At 51.0% G+C, this 18822-nt stretch overlaps 1 protein-coding gene across 1 annotated transcript in view; it reads right to left on the bottom strand.

The window, feature by feature from the left end:
* Window positions 1-1162: 1162 nt before the first annotated feature.
* Window positions 1163-18822, bottom strand: part of RETREG3 (reticulophagy regulator family member 3) — a 169574-nt gene continuing 151914 nt past the window's right edge. Inside the window, 2 exon segments of the mRNA XM_030221275.1 lie at window positions 1163-1908; window positions 6633-6765. Coding sequence (XP_030077135.1) covers window positions 1454-1908; window positions 6633-6765 — 588 coding nt within the window. The 3' untranslated portion in view covers window positions 1163-1453.

Raw genomic sequence — 18822 nt, 5'->3', positions numbered from 1 at the left:
GGTTTTGTAGACTCCTCTCCATAAGCCCAAGTCCAGCAGATCAGTCTTAGGCTCCCATTTCACCTGACCTGGAAAGGCTCCCCTATTTCTCCTCTTAGGGCCTCCAGCCCTGCACCACTCCACACCAATTAAGTGTTCAGAATGCCCCGTCACTTGGCTAACAGCTCAAACATAAAGCAGGTCCAGTAAAACAAATATCTTTATTAAAATATCACCTGACGTGGTCCACGTTTCGCCCAGTCACGGGCTGCTTCAGGGGTATACTACAGAACAAACATCATTTTATTAAATCATAAAAATCATGTCAAGCACAATACATATACAATATAAAATAAAAAAAATTACAAATTGTATAATGAATAATAGAACTTAAACATGAAACATGTATTATAGTTACAGTTTTGCCCTTGCTTATATAGAGTGTGCACATCATTTTCTAACTGGTTCCAAATCACTTTTTTAAATTTAATTTTATATTGTCTGTATATGTATTGTGACATGATTTTTATGATTTATTGAAATTGTTTTTCCTGTAGTATTGTACCTCCGAAGCAGCCTGTTAGTGGAGTAAACGTGGACCACGTTGGGCAATATTTTAATAAAGATATTTGTTTTACTGGAAAAGCTTTGTGTTACATCTATTCTTGGGGTGGATCCAAGGAGCTTCTCTGTGTTTACTACCTTGTTAATAGACGTCACTATGAAGCCCAGTTTATTAAATATATAAATTATTAGATATTGTCTTGTATGTGTCTTTCAGCTAGAGTGTAAGCACCAGAAAGCAGGGACTGTCTCAATTTTAAATATTTGTATAGTGCTTTATATCTCTAGTAGCGCTGTAGAAATGTTACATAGTAGGTGCTCTCTGCTGTTTTCCAGCTTAGAAGCCTAAGCCTGGGTGAGGCAATAGCATACCCAGATTCAGGTGCCAAGCACAAAGGGCCTATTTCCAAAATTTAGGGACCAAACTTTTTTTGAAAATAAGTTTTGTAATACGTCTGTTGGCAGTATGCATATACATTCTTGCACACAAAAGTCCTAGTTGAAGATGGCTATCAATTTGACTAAAGCTTCTATCACAGTACTGAATGTTTACACAACAGGACCAAAAAAAAAAAAAAAAAAAAACCAAAGAAAAATTTGAATAGGTCGAAGCATAAAGGTAAAGGCAGAGGACTTTTAAGATTTACTAAGTCAGATTTACAGAGTCAGACATCACAGTGGCAAAGAGAGCCTTAGCTCTGTGCAATATTGACTGGAACCTCACACATGTATACACGGAGACAATTCAACATTTATTTCTAGAATGGTGCTTCTAAAAGCTCTCCCCATCCTCCCACTCCCTCACCTCAGTACAGGTCAGATGTACTAAGGAGATTTTCCCATATTATCTCTCTAGGGCATATGCTTAGCACTTCTGTCCCTATGTTCAATGGAAAACCAGAGTGAAACTTTAAATATTTGAAGACCGATGACTACGTGAGGTACTAGGATCTGTTTGATTCAGTTCAGACTGGTCCAACAGTTCAAAATCATCCCCTTCTGCGTCAGTATCCAAATCAGAGTCAGAATTGCTGTGATATGTTCTCACTGGCCTTTGGGGGTCAACACTGTATGCAGAGGCTGTTTGGCTGGACCCCGACAGTGCCAGTTGGATCATTCCTCTGGTGACCAAACCAGCTAAGTTATCGGTGAAGTTCTGCGCAGCTGGCAATCCACCCAGTGCCAGATCAGAATCAATTGCCTCTTGCTCGTCGTAGAGATTGGGGTCCTGTGCAGTCCGCGTGCGGTACGCTGTGCTGGGGAACCCAATGCTGGTATCGTCTTCATCGTCCATTCCAGTTAAATCTGGATTAATGGAAGGAAAATCAGGAAGATCCCTTGCAAAAGATTCCTCAGGATCAAGATCTAAGGGGTACACAGAGAACATGCTGTTCACGTTACACAGACTAGATTTCCTCTAAGAATAGTAAGGTCAAAGTGAAAAGAGCATCCAGACATTCAAATTCATTCTTCCAGTGACACAGTCTTATCTTAAGTCACCTGATTTCTCTGTACTTCAACTTATCTAAATTGAGCTGGTTAACATTTTCTTGGTCCTCACCCCTACAGAAGCTTTCACAAAATGCTAAGCAGGACTTAATTTGTACAGAAAAAAGTGAACTGGTGGGGGCAGTGATAATTATAAATAACCAAAGTATTTTTTTAAGTTTTTTAGATTATGGAAATGAAAAAAACAACATAATGTGACATAATTCTTTGTTAAAATTTTTCAAACCAACTTGAAGAGTGCTTTATAGCTGTATGGCCTTCATGTGTATGTCATGGATGGGTGGCTAAATATGAAGTAGGTGAATGTGTGGCACAGTTCAGGGTGAAGGTATGCAAGGGATCTTGAGGGGACATGTCTGTGGAGGAAGACGGAGAGGAGTATTACGGATAGGCGTTAATAGAATATCCCACATTTTATATGATGTCACTGCCACCTCACATAATTCCTCATCTTTCTCCTTCACCCCTTCCATACTCCTCTACTTGCTGTTTCAGCCATCTTCCTTCCTCCCCACATTCCCCTAAACCCTCTATTTGCTCATCCGCCCCAGCTCCACACCCAAAAACTTTCCTATTCACTAATTCTCCGCCCCTTCTCTTCCCTGTCCTCAGTCCCTCATTCACTCAACCCCACTCCCTATTCTCTCTTCCCCCAGTCAACTACCCCCATGCTATTTTCCATCCCATCAAAGTATTCACACCTATGTTCCCCCCACCCCTACTGATCACTTTCCCCCATACTGTTCAATTAATCAGTGCTACAGTGTTGGAGATAAGGCAGCACACAATTTTGCTGCTGCTGTCTCCTGGTTCCCCTGCCCCACCAGGGCTGCACATGAGCATGTTGCCCCCTCCTTATGTTGCCCTGGTGTAGTTGCTCGCCAGTCCACCGTGCAGTACCTCTTCCCTCCTCACACAATGTCCAAGTGCCCTGCCCCGTATTGTGTAGGGTACTTGGGGGGTAGAACGTTTCCCCTTACCTATCAACCTAGGAGCACCTGCTGTCTCCCTATCCCTAATTGCACTCTCTCTCCAAATCTGATGTTCACATTCTTTCCCACCTTATCACCATGACAGCACTCTCATGGAGTATAGATCCAGCTCTCCCCTCCTGAAGCTTTAAGTCTGTGTCTGTTCATTTTCCTAATCCTGCCTCTGGCCTGGTTTGCTCTATTTTCTCTGCCCTTCTCTTTCCTGCACTTCAAGGGTTTATGTGCAGTGCAGCTTCAGTGGCAGGGGGTCTTACAGCAGCACTTTCTTCCTCTCAGCTGTCCTGGTAAATCCAAGCTTTCCCTTAGATGCAGACTCCTCATAACTTCCTATTTCAGCCATGTGGTTCCTACGGTAGCGCACTGTTTGAACTGAGGAGGTGGGGGGTGGGGGGGGGGCAGGGGCATTCTGTAAAAGTGAGTGTCTAGAAGAAAATAGTGCAGATTTACAGATGTTGGCTACACAAGGCAGCTGAGGGGAGAAAGGCAGGCTGGGGGCAGCAGTGTGGATTCTGTGAGGTGAGAGCTAGGATTCACTGTGGCCACCCTCATTCCAATGACAAAGCTCACTTCCAGTTTCTTAACAAGTCCTGGAACGCTGGAATTAAGCCCTGCTCTTAAGTACCAGAAATATTCTGTCATGTCAAGCCCCTCCCCCTCCAGAAGTGGCATAAAAAGCAACCTAAATGCCTTTTACCCAAGCAAAATTAACACACTCCAAATCACAATTTTGACAGGTATGAAAGGAAATTAAGAAAAGGGCTGCTCAGCACTCAACTAAACAGAACAATTTTGCCAGGCTGGGTAAGAAATTCACTGCTGAACATCAGGGTCATAACAAAAGGCCACAAAGCACATCAGTGGCGTACCAAGGGGGGGGGGGGGGGGGGGGGGGGGGGCGGGTCCACCCCGGGTGTCGGCGGGTGGGGGGGTGCTCCGTCGTCTCCTGCTACCACCCTGCGTTTTAAAAAAAAAATCCATTCAGCGAGCAATGCAGGCAGCGCCTCGTGTCTGCCCTGCTGTGTGCTGTCAAAAAAGAACATCGCTTCGCCGGCGTCGGGCCTTCTCTCGCTATGTCCCGCCCACTTTTGAGGTAACTTCCTATTTCCTCGAGGGCGGGACATAGCGAGAGAAGGCCCGACGCCGGCGAAGCGATGTTCTTTTTTGACAGCACACAGCAGGGCAGACACGAGGCGCTGCCTGCGTCGCTGTATGGATTTAAAAAAAAAACGCAGGATGGTGGCAGGAGAAGAGGGCTCTGTTGCTCTCCACGGAGGGGGGGGGGCTCAGATGGGAGAAGGAGGTGGGGGAGCTCAGAGGGAAGGGAACTGGGGAGGGGTGGGGGAGCTCAGAGGGGTTCGCAGAGGGTTGAAGGGAACTGGGGAGGGGTGGGGGAGCTCAGAGGGGTTCGCAGAAGGGAGAAGGGAATTGGGGAGGGGTGGGGGGAACTCAGAGGGGTTCGCAGAAGGGAACTGGGAAGGGGTGGGAGAGCTCAGAGGGGTTCGCAGAGGGTTGAAGGGAACTGGGGAGGGGTGGGGGAGCTCAGACGGGTTCGCAGAAGGGAGAAGGGAATTGGGGAGGGGTGGGGGGATCTCAGAGGGGTTCGCAGAAGGGAGAAGGGAACTTGGAGGGGTGGGGGAGCTCAGAGGGGTTCGCAGAGGGGAGAAGGGAACTGGGGAGAAGGGAACTGGGGAGGGGTGGGGGAGCTGAGAGGGGTGCTCACAGGGGAGAAGGGGATTGGGGAGCTCAGAGGGGAGAAGGGGTCTGAAGCTGGAACTGGGGTCCGACAAGGGGGCAGGAGGGAGAATGGGTCCATGCCTGGGACAGGTGGGAGAATGGGTCTGGGGCTGAAAAGGAGGGTATTTGAGATAAGGGGGCTAGTGCTAGAACTGTGGGCTGAAACGGGGCAGGGGCTGAAACTGTGGGCTTTAAAGGGGACAGGGAGAACTGGCTGGGGCTGAAGCTCAGGAATGGTGAGAGAAAAGGGCTGGGGTTGAAACTAGGGGCTGAAAAGGGGGCAGGGAGAAGTGGCTGGGGGCTGAAGCTCAGGACTGATGGGAGAAAAGGGCTGGGGACTGGTGGGATAGTGGGGCTGAAAAGGGGGGCCGGTGGGAGATGTGGGCTGAAAGGGGGGGGCAGAGAGAGAGGGGACAACAGACCCTGGAAGGAAGTGGGGATCATGAGGGAGGGCAGACCCTGGATGGATGGGAGAGGGAGGGCAGACGGATTGAAGGGGCAGAGAGAAAGGTCAGATGGTGGTGGAAGGGGGAGAGAGAAGAGGGCAGACTGGGGCAAATGGTGGATGGAAGGGAGAGAGAGGGCAGACAGTGGATGGAAAGGACATTAGAGAGGGCAGACACTGAATGGCAGAGAGAGAGAGCAAAGACAGATCCTGGACGGAAGGAAGACAGTGAAAAGAAGATGAGGAAAGCAGAAACCAGAGACAACAAACTGTAAATATATATTTTTATTATTTTGCTTTAGGATATAGTATTGTAGCTGTGTTGTTTATAAATAGAACATGTAAATAAAGTAATCTTTTTATTGGACTAATTTGAATACATTTTGACTTAACTTTCAGAGAACAAAACCCCCTTCCTCAGGTCAGGATAAGATACTGTAACAGCACTATACTGTACTGACCTGAGGAAGGAGATTTTGGCCTCTGGAAGCTAAATGTATTAGTCCAGTAAAATGGTATTATTTTATTTTCTGTATTTGTTTTATTTCTATTTGTTAATTTGTAAAGTGGGATTGGTATTTGTTAGTTTTTTCAAATTTACATCTGCTGTCTTTATATTTAGCACAGTACTAGGGGACATTTTCTGTTTTCTGTGGTGTTGCATTGTATGCAGAGTCTGGCATCGGGGGTTCAGTTTAATTTTTGTCTAAATAGAAAGTTTATGATTACTTATTCTATAGTGGATTAGGGTGTATCTGTGTTTGTGAAAAAGACATGGCTTTCGGTTGGCATTGACTGTGCAGGATCGACGATCTGTACTAATCTGTCTGTTTTCATTTTACAATAGGTGAATTGATGTTCTAGTGCTCTCTGTAGTGTTTAAGATGCTTTCCTTTTCCTTGTGTGACTCGTAGAAATGACTGCTTATGGTATTATGGTATGGTAGAATTGCTCTATAGGTCCTGAGTGTTTTGTATTCTCGGTATGCCTAGTACTGGATTTTGGGGGGGGGGGGGGGGTGGGGGGGGGGGGTGTTAAAAAATGACCGGCCCCGGGTGTCAACTACCTAGGTACGCCACTGAAGCACATGCACCTGGCTCTTATGGCCCAGCATTGCTGCCACATGCGCTCCCAATGCAAATAATAAAGAAAAGTGCAAAACTAACAAGTTAAGTTCCTAAGAATAAGGAAACATTATGATTTTCTTTATTTTAAAAGGCAAGGAAGAAAACAGAGAACCCAAGAACACCGACTCTAAGGTTGTAATGCTAGGCTAATCGATGTCAAATCAGAGATGACCATCCTATATTCTTTTTTCAGCTCACTGAGGAAACAGCTTGCTGTCAAAGTTGTGTCTCTATAGGGGTTGCCTGCTCTTTCAATATTCAAAAAAAGGATACTTTTCTTACCTTCAGACCCCTCAGTGAGGGGCGTCTGCCCCCTTGAGAGGTTAAATGTGCCATTTTCTGTGTAAGACGCCTCAGCATCAGAATGCTCAGAGTCGGAAATAGTCAATTCCTTAGCAACAAGTGAATCGTCCAGCTGGAAGAGGACAAGAAAACCCTTGTTAGAGAGGATCTGGCTTTCTCCAGATAACGAACACTTACGAGTTTTAAGTCTCTCCCTTGCACATAACATCTTTGGAATTTTAAACTTCAAATGGGGCAGAGGAGAAATTAGGTCTTACCTGATCATTTTCTTTCCCACTATTCCAGAACCTGTGGAATAGTTGTGGCCATCAACCAGCAGGTGGAGATAGAGAACTGAAAACAGACCTGAGACACATATCTCTTGGCATTCAATCCTGCTCCTCAGCATTTATATGGCCAAGCAGTAAGGATAATACTCAAAATAAACACAACTATAAAAAGTACACGATTCAGAATCTGAGCTTATGCATAATAGGTCCAGATTCATTCCTCTTTCCTTGTCAGCAGCAGTCATGTGACCCAAGTGTGTGACTGCTGACTGTTCTTTTCAGAAAACCTCTGCTCTAGGTAAGTAGCTTCACTTTATTATAGTAATATAGATAATGCCAGGTGATTATATGCTTGCTGCCACAAGGCTCTTCTCGCAAGCTTTTAATACATAGGGTGACTGACTAAACACTCATTCTGCACCTAGACTAGCTTGCTACACACACTGTAACTTAGATCTGTTCCTTATCTCTTGCTTAGCTATACAAAAAATCTTGCCTTGAGAGTTTAGATAACCATCTAATTACCCCAACTGACTCTATACCAGGCATCTTGTTCCCATCATATATCTATCTGCTCTTGGTCCCTCAGATATATATGATAAGCCGTACTGTAGACAATCTTTAGCATCATATCTATGTTAGTTGAATGTTCTAATGGTGCTTATTAGGTGTATCATTAGTATTATGCTAACATTGTATTATATCTCTGGTATTTGAATTCCAGTGTTAAATGTGCATATTTTTTATACTGTTTCACAGTAGTTATATTGTAAAGTTTTAATTTACTGTTTTCAAGTTTACCTCATTTATTGGATTTATGTTGATACTTGGTTATTTTACTATTGTTATGCTGTTAAAATTGTAAGTTTATGTTAAACTTTACCTGCTGTACACCGCCTTAGGTGAATCGCTTGATAAAGGTGGCTAAAAACCAATAAATAAGTAAATAAGCAAACCAACCTGTCAGATCTGTGAGTTCTTGTACCAAGTAGAGCGCTGCTGAACCCCGTACTCGGACCAGGTTTTGCTTGGCGGCCGGACAACCCCGGGTTTCACCTGCGCTGACCACCGTTCCCCAGAAGTTGAGCCCCTAGGTGCGGGTGGGCCTGCAGGGCTTACGAGATGAAGCAGGAAGCGGGGTGATGAATGTGACAGCCAGACAGGCAAGAGACTGATCCAGGTACAGGCAGAGTCAGTAGGCAGGCAGCAGGTCAAGAGAGTAATCCAGGTACAGGCAGAGTCAGTAGGCAGACACGACAGTAATCCAGGTACAGGCAAGGTCAGGAGAGTAATCCAGGTACAGGCAAGGTCAGGAGGCAGGCAGCAGACACAAGAGTAATCCAGGTACAGGCAGAGTCAGTAGGCAGGCAGCAGACACGAGAGTAATCCAGGTACAGGCAAGGTCAGTAGGCAGACAGCAGACACAAGAGTAATCCAGGTACAGGCAAGGTCAGTAGGCAGGCAGCAGACACAAGAGTAGAATCAGTAGGCAGGCAGCAGTCACGAGAGTAAAGCGAAAGATACATACCTGTACCAGGTATTCTCCGAGGACAGCAGGCTAATTGTTCTCACTGATGGGTGACGTCCACGGCAGCCCCAGGACGGAAATCTTCCTAGCAACAAACTCTGCTGGAGCCCTCGAGCATGCAGGCGCACGCACCGCGCATGCACGGCCATTTTACCGCCCATCGCGTGAGAATTCCAGTTTAGTTAAATTAAAAAGCAATAACAAGGAAAAGACAACTCCAGAGGGGAGGTGGGCGGGATTGTGAGAACAATCAGCCTGCTGTCCTCTGAGAATACCTGCTACAGGTATGTATCTTTCTCTTTCTCCGAGGACAAGCAGGCTGCTTGTTCTCACTGATGGGGTAACCCCAGCACCCAGGCTCACTCAAAACAAGAAAGAAGGTCAATTGGGCCTCGCAACGGCGAGGACAGAACAAGGAGTGACCTACGAAATAGAACATCTGAGGGTTACGTCCCTCACCTGAGTTACGGTCTGTCGGTGCCAGTCTTGCTGGGTCTGGTTCGGTTGGCCAGCCATGCTCTCCGGCCGAGGGCACGGGTCCGGCTGATGCGATCGCGGCCCTGTCGGGCACAGTCGCCATGTTCATTTGGCCGGCCAAGTTGACCACGCGGTCTGGTGGCGTTCCGGAAGCGCCGGTTTCCGGCGCGGGTTGTTGCTTTGCCTGGTTGCACGGGATTGGATGCCTATCCCGGGGCTCCACCTTTTCCTTTGCAGGCACCAATCTGGAGCGTTCCCTCCAGCTGCACGAAGTTACAGCGAATGCGGGGACTACTTAAGGACCACAGTTCCCCACACACTTTGCTTTGGCTTCTATGTAACATAGTAACATAGTAACATAGTAGATGACGGCAGAAAAAGACCTGCATGGTCCATCCAGTCTGCCCAAGACAAACTCATATGTGTATACATTACCTTGAATTTGTACCTGTCCTTTTCAGGGCACAGACCATATAAGTCTGCCCCGCAGTATTACCCGCCTCCCAACCACCAGTCCCGCCTCCCATCACTGGCTCTGGTACAGACCGTATAAGTCTGCCCTCCCCTATCCTCGCCTCCCAACCACCCCCCTCTTCCCCCCAACTGCTCCACCACCCAATTTCAGCTAAGCTTCTGAGGATCCATTCCTTCTATGCTTATAGAAGTTTGGTGCTCACCTCGTGCATTTCTTTGCCTTCTCTATCGGCTGTTACCAGACCTTTTGGACTGTACCTGATTACCCGTGGATTGCTGCCTGCCCTGATCCTTTGGACTGTACCTGGTTACTGTGGATTGCTGCCTGCCCTGACCTTTTGGACTGTACCTGGTTACCCGTTGCGTTGCTGCCTGCTTGCTCTCTGGACTGTACCGGCTCACTCTGAGTTACTTGTCACCTAGTATGGTCTGGGCGGCCCAACCCCGTCCAGATCCCGAAGTCCTGTTGGCCACCTGCACCTGAGGGCTCAACTCCAGGGAACGGTGGGTCGCTTCCCAGGTGAAGCTAGAAGTTGTCCAGCTGCCTGAAGAGTGTGGCGCGGCTCTCATCCACCATGCTCAGTCAGAGCACAAGAGCTCACTGATCAAGTCACAACAGGACCACAACAGGAAACCGAAGCCGGACAAAACCGAGCTTCTCCGAGGACAAGCAGGCTGCTTGTTCTCACTGATGGGTGACGTCCACGGCAGCCCCTCCAATCGGAAACTTCACTAGCAAAGGCCTTTGCTAGTCCTCGCGCGCCGATGCGCACCGCGCATGCACGGCCGTCTTCCCGCCCGAACCGGCTTCTTTTGTCCGCGCTCCGGACGGGTCGTTTTTGCGCCGTTTCACGCCCCTCAAAGTTGACCCTCGCGCGTCTTCGCGTTTTTTTCGCTAGAAAAAAAAATAGAGAAAAAGACCTTTACGGTCTTTACCCCTTTCCCGTGTTTCCAGCTTTTGCTCCGCGTAAGTTTCCTTTTGCTTTCGGGGTAGGCCTTTTGAGGCCTCGGTTCGTTTTTTTTCTCTCCCTATTTTGGTGCCTATTTCGCCATTACGAGTTTTGATTTCGCCGGCGTGATTTTTCCGCCCATGTCATCGAAGTCTCCCAGCGGCTTCAAAAAGTGCATCCAGTGCGCCCGGGTAATCTCGCTCACTGATAGGCACGCGTCGTGTCTTCAGTGTCTGGGGGCTGGGCACCACCCGCAGGCCTGTAGTCTTTGCGTCCTTTTACAGAAAAGGACTCAGGTAGCGAGATTGGCCCAGTGGAACGTGTTGTTCTCGGGCTCTTCGTCGGCAACAGCACCGGGGGCATCAAGTGCATCGGCGTCGACAGCTCCAAGACCTTCGATCTCGGCATCGGCTGCATCTACTGCATCGACCCTCTGCATCGTCGGTACTGAGACATCGGAAGGCTGCGTCGGCGTCGGTGGTACCGGGACCTCCACTAGTGCTGATGTCGTCGGACGGTGGTACTTCGACTGGAGTGCAGGTGAGGGCTGTCCATTCCCCTGCTGGTGGCGGTGAGCCTTTGGGTGGGTCTCCCCCTACCCTGAGGGCTCCTGCGGTACAGCCCCCCCGAGACCGACCTTCTTCGGCCTCGGCCCCGAGGAAGCGACGGCTGGATTCTACGTCCTCCTCGTCGGTACCGGGAAGCTCCGGTGACATGCTTCGTTTGAAAAAATAAAAGAAGCATCGACACCGGTCTCCTTCCCGCATCAGTACCGAGAGCTCTGGGTCGCCGAGGGAGTCGGCACCCAGTAGGCATCGGCACCGGGAGGACCGCTCACCCTCTGTTCAGGAGGTGTCGATGCGCTCCACCTTGGACAGCCCGGAACAGCCTCCACGCCCGGAACAGCCTCTGACCTCGATGCCTGCATCGGCTTCTATGTCTTTCTCCACAGCCGCCCTGCACGAGAGTCTCCGGGCCGTTCTCCCAGAAATCCTGGGAGAGCTGTTGCGCCCTTCCCCTCCGGTACCGGGGGTGCTTGCGCCACCGGTACCGTCGAGTGAGGCACCGGCTGGCCCCTTGCCCGGGGTGAGGTCTCCGACATCGGTGCCGCTTGCGGTACCGACTGCGGTCGCCTCCCAGTAAGGCTCCCCGATGACGTCGGCGGAGGGAACTTTGCCGGTGCTGGCGAGGGAGTCTACCTCTCGACGCTCCCACTGTGGCCGTTTTTCCACTGAGTCGAGCCGGGCACGGCTTCAGACACAGGTTCGTGAACTTGTGTCTGATACCGATGGTGAGGCCTCGTGGGAGGAGGAGGAGGACATCAGATATTTCTCTGACGAGGAGTCTGATAGCCTTCCTTCTGATCCCACTCCCTCCCCTGAAAGGCAGCTTTCCTCCTCCTTTTGCGGCCTTTGTCCAGGAGATGTCTACGGCCATCCCCTTTCCCGGTGGTTGTGGAGGACGAGCCCAGGGCTGAAATGTTTGAGCTCCTGGACTATCCTTCTCCACCTAAGGAAGCGTCCACAGTACCCATGCATCATGTCCTAAAAAAGACATTGCTTGCGAACTGGACCAAGCCTCTAAGTAATCCCCACATTCCCAAGAAGATCGAGTCCCAGTACCGGATCCATGGGGACCCAGAGCTGATGCGCACATCAGTTGCCTCACGACTCTGGTGTTGTGGATCTGGCCCTAAAGAAGGCTAAGAGTTCTAGGGAGCATGCTTCGGCGCCCCCGGGCAAGGACTCTAGAACCTTAGACTCCTTTGGGAGGAAGGCCTACCATTCTTCTATGCTCGTGGCCAAAATCCAGTCTTACCAGCTCTACACGAGCATACATATGCGGAACAATGTGCGGCAGTTGGCGGGCTTGGTGGACAAGCTCCCTCCTGAGCAAGCCAAGCCATTTCAGGAGGTGGTCAGGCAGCTGAAGGCGTGCAGAAAATTCCTGGCCAGAGGGGTATATGATACCTTTGATGTTGCGTCCAGGGCCGCTGCTCAAGGTGTGGTGATGTGCAGACTCTCGTGGCTGCGTGCCTCTGACCTGGAGAATAGGATCCAGCAGCGGATTGCGGACTCCCCTTGCCGAGTGGACAATATTTTTGGAGAGAAAGTCGAAAAGGTGGTAGAGCAGCTCCACCAGCGGGATACCGCTTTCGACAAGTTCTCCCGCCGGCAGCCTTCAGCATCTACCTCCACAGGTAGACGTTTTTATGGGGGAAGGAAGACTGTTCCCTACTCTTCTGGTAAGCGTAGGTACAATCCTCCTTCTCGACAGCCTGCGGTCAGGCTAAGCCCCAGCGCGCTTGCTCTCGTCAGCAGCGTGCGCCTCAGCAAGGCCCCACGGCTCCCCAGCAAAAGCAGGGGGCGAGCTTTTGACTGGCTCCAGCAGAGCATAGCCGACATCAACGTGTCAGTGCCGAGCGATCTGCCGGTCGGGGGGAGGTTGAAAGTTTTTCACCAAAGGTGGCCTCTTATAACCTCCGACCGTTGGGTTCTTCAAATAGCCGGCAAGGATACACCCTCAATTTGGCCTCCAAACCTCCAAATTGCCCACCGGGAGCTCAGTCTTACAGCTTCCAGCACAAGCAGGTACTTGCAGAGGAACTCTCCGCCCTTCTCAGCGCCAATGCGGTCGAGCCCGTGCCAATCCGGGCAAGAAGGGCTGGGTTCTATTCCAGGTACTTCCTTGTGGAAAAGAAAACAGGGGGGATGCTTCCCATCCTAGACCTAAGGGCCCTGAACAAATATCTGGTCAAGGAAAAGTTCAGGATGCTTTCCCTGGGCACCCTTCTCCCCATGATTCAGGAAAACGATTGGCTATGCTCTCTAGACTTGAAGGACGCCTACACGCACATCCCGATACTGCCAGCTCACAGACAGTATCTGCAATTTCAGCTGGGCACACGTCACTTCCAGTACTGTGTGCTACCCTTTGGGCTCGCCTCTGCGCCCATAGTGTTCACGAAGTGTTTGGCTGTAGTAGCAGCAGCGCTTCGCAGGCTGGGAGTGCAACGTGTTCCCTTATCTCGACGATTGGCTGGTGAAGAAACACATCCAAGGCAGGAGCCTACAGTCCATGCAGATGACTATTCGCCTCCTGGAGCTACTGGTGTTGTGATAAATTATCCAAAGTCCCATCTTCTCCCAGTACAGAGACTCAAATTCATAGGAGCTCTGCTGGATTCTCGGACGGCTCGTGCCTATCTCCCAGAGACGAGAGCCAACAACTTGTTGTCCCTCGTCTCGTGGGTGCGAGCGTCCCAGCAGATCACAGCTCGGCAGATGTTGAGATTGCTGGGCCACATGGCTTCCACAGTTCATGTGACACCCATGGCCCGCCTCCACATGCGATCTGCTCAATGGACCCTAGCTACCCAGTGGTTTCAGGCTGCTGGGGATCTAGAAGACGTGATCCACCTGTCCACGAGTTTTCTCAAATCCCTGTATTGGTGGACGATTTGGTCCAATTTGACTCTGGGACGTCCTTTCCAAATTCCTCAGCCACAAAAAGTGCTGACTACGGATGCGTCTCTCCTGGGGTGGGGAGCTCATGTCGATGGGCTTCACACCCAGGGAAGCTGGTCCCTCCAGGAACGCGATCTGCAGATCAATCTCCTGGAGTTACGAGCGGTCTGGAACGCTCTGAAGGCTTTCAGAGATCAGCTGTCCCATCAAATTATCCAAATTCAGACAGACAACCAGGTAGCCATGTATTACATCAACAAGCAGGGGGGCACCGGATCTCGCCCCGTGTCAGGAAGCTGTCAGCATGTGGCTCTGGGCTCGCCGTCACGGCATGTTGCTCCAAGCCACATATCTGGCAGGCGTAAACAACAGTCTGGCCGACAGACTGAGCAGGATTATGCAACCTCACGAGTGGTCGCTCAACTCCAGAGTAGTGCGCCAGATCTTCCAGGTGTGGGGTAGATCTCTTTGCATCTCGAGCCAACCACAAAGTCCCTCAGTTTTGTTCCAGGCTTCAGGCCCACGGCAGGCTGGCATTGGATGCCTTCCTCCTGGACTGGGGGGAGGGTCTACTGTATGCTTATCCTCCCATACCTCTGGTGGGGAAGACTTTGTTGAAACTCAAGCAAGACCGAGGCACCATGATTCTGATTGCTCCCTTTTGGCCGCGTCAGATCTGGTTCCCTCTTCTTCTGGAGTTGTCCTCCGAAGAACCCTGGAGATTGGAGTGTTTTCCGACCCTCATCACGCAGGACAAAGGGGCGCTTCTGCATCCCATCCTCCAGTCTCTGGCTCTCACAGCCTGGATGTTGAGAGCGTAGATTTTGCCTCTTTGGGTCTGTCAGAGGGTGTCTCCCGTATCTTGCTTGCTTCCAGCAAAGATTCCACTAAGAGGAGTTACTTCTTTCTATGGAGGAGGTTTGCCGTCTGGTGTGACAGCAAGGCCCTAGATCCTCGCTCTTGTCCTACACAGACCCTGCTTGAATACCTTCTGCACTTGTCTGAGTCTGGTCTCAAGACCAACTCTGTAAGGGTTCACCTTAGTGCAATCAGTGCATACCATTACCGTGTGGAAGGTAAGCCGATCTCAGGGCAGCCTTTAGTTGTTCGCTTCATGAGAGGTTTGCTTTTGTCAAAGCCCCCCGTCAAGCCTCCTACAGTGTCATGGGATCTCAATGTCGTTCTCACCCAGCTGATGAAACCTCCTTTTGAGCCACTGAACTCCTGCCATCTGAAGTACTTGACCTGGAAGGTCATTTTCTTGGTGGCAGTTACTTCAGCTCGTAGAGTCAGTGAGCTTCAGGCCCTGGTAGCCCAGGCCCCTTACACCAAATTTCATCATAACAGAGTAGTCCTCCGACTCACCCTAGTTCTTGCCAAAGGTTGTGTCGGAGTTCCATCTGAACCAGTCAATTGTCTTGCCAACATTCTTTCCCCGTCCTCATTCCTGCCCTGCTGAACGTCAGCTGCACACATTGGACTGCAAAAGAGCATTGGCCTTCTATCTGGAGCGGACACAGCCCAACAGACAGTCCGCCCAATTGTTTGTTTCTTTTGATCCCAACAGGAGGGGAGTGGCTGTGGGGAAACGCACCATATCCAATTGGCTAGCAGACTGCGTTTCCTTCACTTATGCCCAGGCTGGGCTGGCTCTTGAGGGTCATGTCACGGCTCATAATGTTAGAGCCATGGCTGCGTCAGTGGCCCACTTGAAGTCAGCCACTATTGAAGAGATCTGCAAAGCTGCGACGTGGTCATCTGTCCACACATTCACATCTCATTACTGCCTGCAGCAGGATACCCGATGAGACAGTCGGTTCGGGCAGTCAGTGCTTCAGAATCTGTTCGGGTTTAGAATCCACTCCACCCCCTAGGCCCATTTTTATTCTGTTCCAGGCTACACTCTCAGTTAGTTGGATAAATTGTTAGGTCAATCTCAGTTATGTCCTTGCCATTGCGAGGCCCAATTGACCATGTTTCTTGTTTTGAGTGAGCCTGGGGGCTAGGGATACCCCATCAGTGAGAACAAGCAGCCTGCTTGTCCTCGGAGAAAGCGAATGCTACATACCTGTAGAAGGTATTCTCCGAGGACAGCAGGCTGATTGTTCTCACAAACCCGCCCGTCTCCCCTTTGGAGTTGTGTTTTCCCTTGTTTTGTCTTGCTACATATGGGACTGATGAACACGAGCCGGTTCGGGCGGGAAGACGGCCGCGCATGCGCGGTGCGCATGGGCGCGTGAGGACTAGCAAAGGCCTTTGCTAGCGAAGTTTCCGATTGGAGGGGCTGCCGTGGACGTCACCCATCAGTGAGAACAATCAGCCTGCTGTCCTCGGAGAATACCTTTTACAGGTATGTAGCATTCGCTTTCCTGACTTCGCCCAGGTTTTACAGCAGCAGCATCAGGCTCAATTGAGCCACCTGTCCGGCGTCCTTCAGGATGTCTGCAACCAGTTGCCAGCGATCCGGCAACAACTCGCTACCTCCTCTTCGGGCCCGAGGGCGGAGGCTCTCGCGCCGCATCTGCGACTTCCACAGCCATCCCATTTCGACGGGACTCCTTGAACCAGTGCCAAATCCTATTTGAACTTCAACCCGAGGCATTCCCGTCAGAGAGGGTGAAGGTCACTTATATAATAACATTGCTTACCGGTCCTGCCTTGGCCTGGGCATCTCCACTGTGGGAGCAGCGAGATCCGGTGCTATCGAATTTGGAGGAGTTCCTGCGGCAGTTTCGTCTGGTGTTCGACGTACCTGGCCGGCCCTCGTCTGCTGCTGGAGAACTGTTACAAATCCAGCAGGGGGCTGGGTCCGTGGGGGCCTACGCGGTGCAGTTTCCGCACCCTTGCGGCCGAGCTCCGTTGGAACCAGGAGCCTTGACAGCCATCTTTTAGGAAGGACTGAACAGCCGAGTCCAGGATGAGTTAGCCAGAACCTACCAACCTGGATGCTCTCATCTCAATCTGCACACGGATTGACATCAGATTCCAGGAGCGAGCCCAGGAGAGAATCGCCCAACGAGCAGATCCGAGGTCCTCGGTCGACCCCGCCTACCTGAGGCTCCCAAGGTCCTTGAGGGAGGTTCGACAGGAGACGAGGAGGAACCCATGGTATGGGGCGGCATTGACTTTCCAGAGAGAAGAGTGCCCATCGCCGTAGGAATCATCTATGTCTGTATTGTGGCAGCCGGGTCATTTCACTGATACCTGTCCGAACAAGCCAAGAAAGTCAGGAAACGCCCCAGCCTGAGCCCCGTGAAGGGAGTGGCTCTGGGTCGGTTATCTTCCTTCCTGACAACCTGCTATCGGTCCCCGTACTCCTTCAGGGAGAGGGATTCCAGGCTCAGAAAATGGCTTTGCTGGACTCCGGGGCAGGGGGAAATTTCATCGATGCGGACTTCCTCTCCCGGTTGGGGGGGGGGGGGGGGGGGGGGGGCTACTGCCCTGCCAACCGGTCCTCCGGGTCACTTCCATCCAAGGAGACAGACTTCCCCGGTCCATCACCCAGATCACTTCGCCCCTGTGTATGCGAGTGGGGGCGCTGCATCAAGAAGATATTCAGTTCCTGGTGCTCTCCCGATCCATTCACCCGGTGATCCCCGGTCTACCCTGGCTCCGCCTCCATGCACCGGTTATTGACTGGTCCACTGGGGAGATCGGGTGTTGGGTTCCCGGTGCTTCCAGCATTGCCTATCCGGCAGGTCAAACCACCTATTCCCATATGCTCCGTCCAACTCCAGAATCCGCAGGGGAGATCGCCTGGACTTCCTGAAGAATATCAAGATTTCGGGATGTCTTCAGTGCACAGGCGGCTGACACGCTTCCTCCCCATCGACCTTTCGACTGTGCGATTGACCTACTTTCAGGAGCCAGTCCGCCCAGGGGCGTCTGTACACCTTGTCTCGGGAGGAGTCTCGGGCCATGCGAGACTATGTCCATGAGAACCTACTTAAGGGTTCATTAGGTCCTCTACCTCTCCAGCAGGGGCCGGGTTCTTCTTCGTGTCCAAGAAGGACGGGTCCCTTCGTCCTTGCAATCGACTACCGGGGCTTGAACAAGATCAACATTAAGACACGGTACCCGCTTCCCATCATTCCAGAGTTGTTTGACCGGTTACAAGGGGCCAAGATTTTCACACAATTAGACTTGCGAGGAGCCTGGTGTGGATTAGGGAGGGTGACGAGTGGAAGATGGCGTTTAATACACACGAGGGGCATTTTGAATACTTGGTGATGCCATTCGGCCTCTACAATGCCCCTGTGGTGTTCCAGAATTTCGTGAATTACATCTTCCAGGACCTGCTATACCTCTCCATCATAGTGTACCTTGACGACATCCTGATTTTCACACGCTCCCTGCCGCAACACATCATCCAAGTCCGCACTGTGTTACAGCGACTCAGGGAACACCGTTTGTACGCCAAGTTTAGAAAAGTGCTCTTTCCACCAGCAGAAACTTCCTTTCTAGGATACATTGTGCTCGTCCACCAGGCTGCAGAAGGAACCCAGATAAGCTGAAGGTGATCCGCAACTGGCCAGTACCCCAGGGTCTTCGGGCTTTACAGAGATTCCTGGAGTTTGCCAACTACTACAGGCAATTATCCGTGACTACTCTCTGATCAGGGCTCCCTTTACGGCTCTCAGAAAGAAGGGGGCTGACATGAAAAACTGGACCCGGAGGCCTTCGCCGCTTTCTCCATCTTGAAGAACGCTTTTTCTCTCTGCTCCGGTACTCCGCAGCCCGGACCCCACCAAGCCTTTTCTGGTGGAGGTGGATGCCTCTTCTCTGGGGGCTGGAGCAATACTTTCTCAGACCCTTACGTCCGGTAAGAAGCATCCCTGCTTCTTTTTCTCACGCAAGTTTCACCCTGGCGGAGCGGAACGACATGGTGGGAGACCGGGAACTCCTGGCCCTCAAACTAGCTTTCCAGGAGTGGGCGCCACTTACTGAGGGAGCAGTGCATCCTGTCACGGTGATAACGGATCACAAGAACCTCCTGTACCTGCA

The sequence above is a fragment of the Microcaecilia unicolor genome, chromosome 12 (assembly GCF_901765095.1).
Source record: "Microcaecilia unicolor chromosome 12, aMicUni1.1, whole genome shotgun sequence".
Taxonomy (NCBI): Eukaryota; Metazoa; Chordata; class Amphibia; order Gymnophiona; family Siphonopidae; genus Microcaecilia; species Microcaecilia unicolor.
The sequence above is the reverse complement of the archived record's forward strand: the minus strand, read 5'-3'. Positions and strand labels throughout refer to the sequence as shown.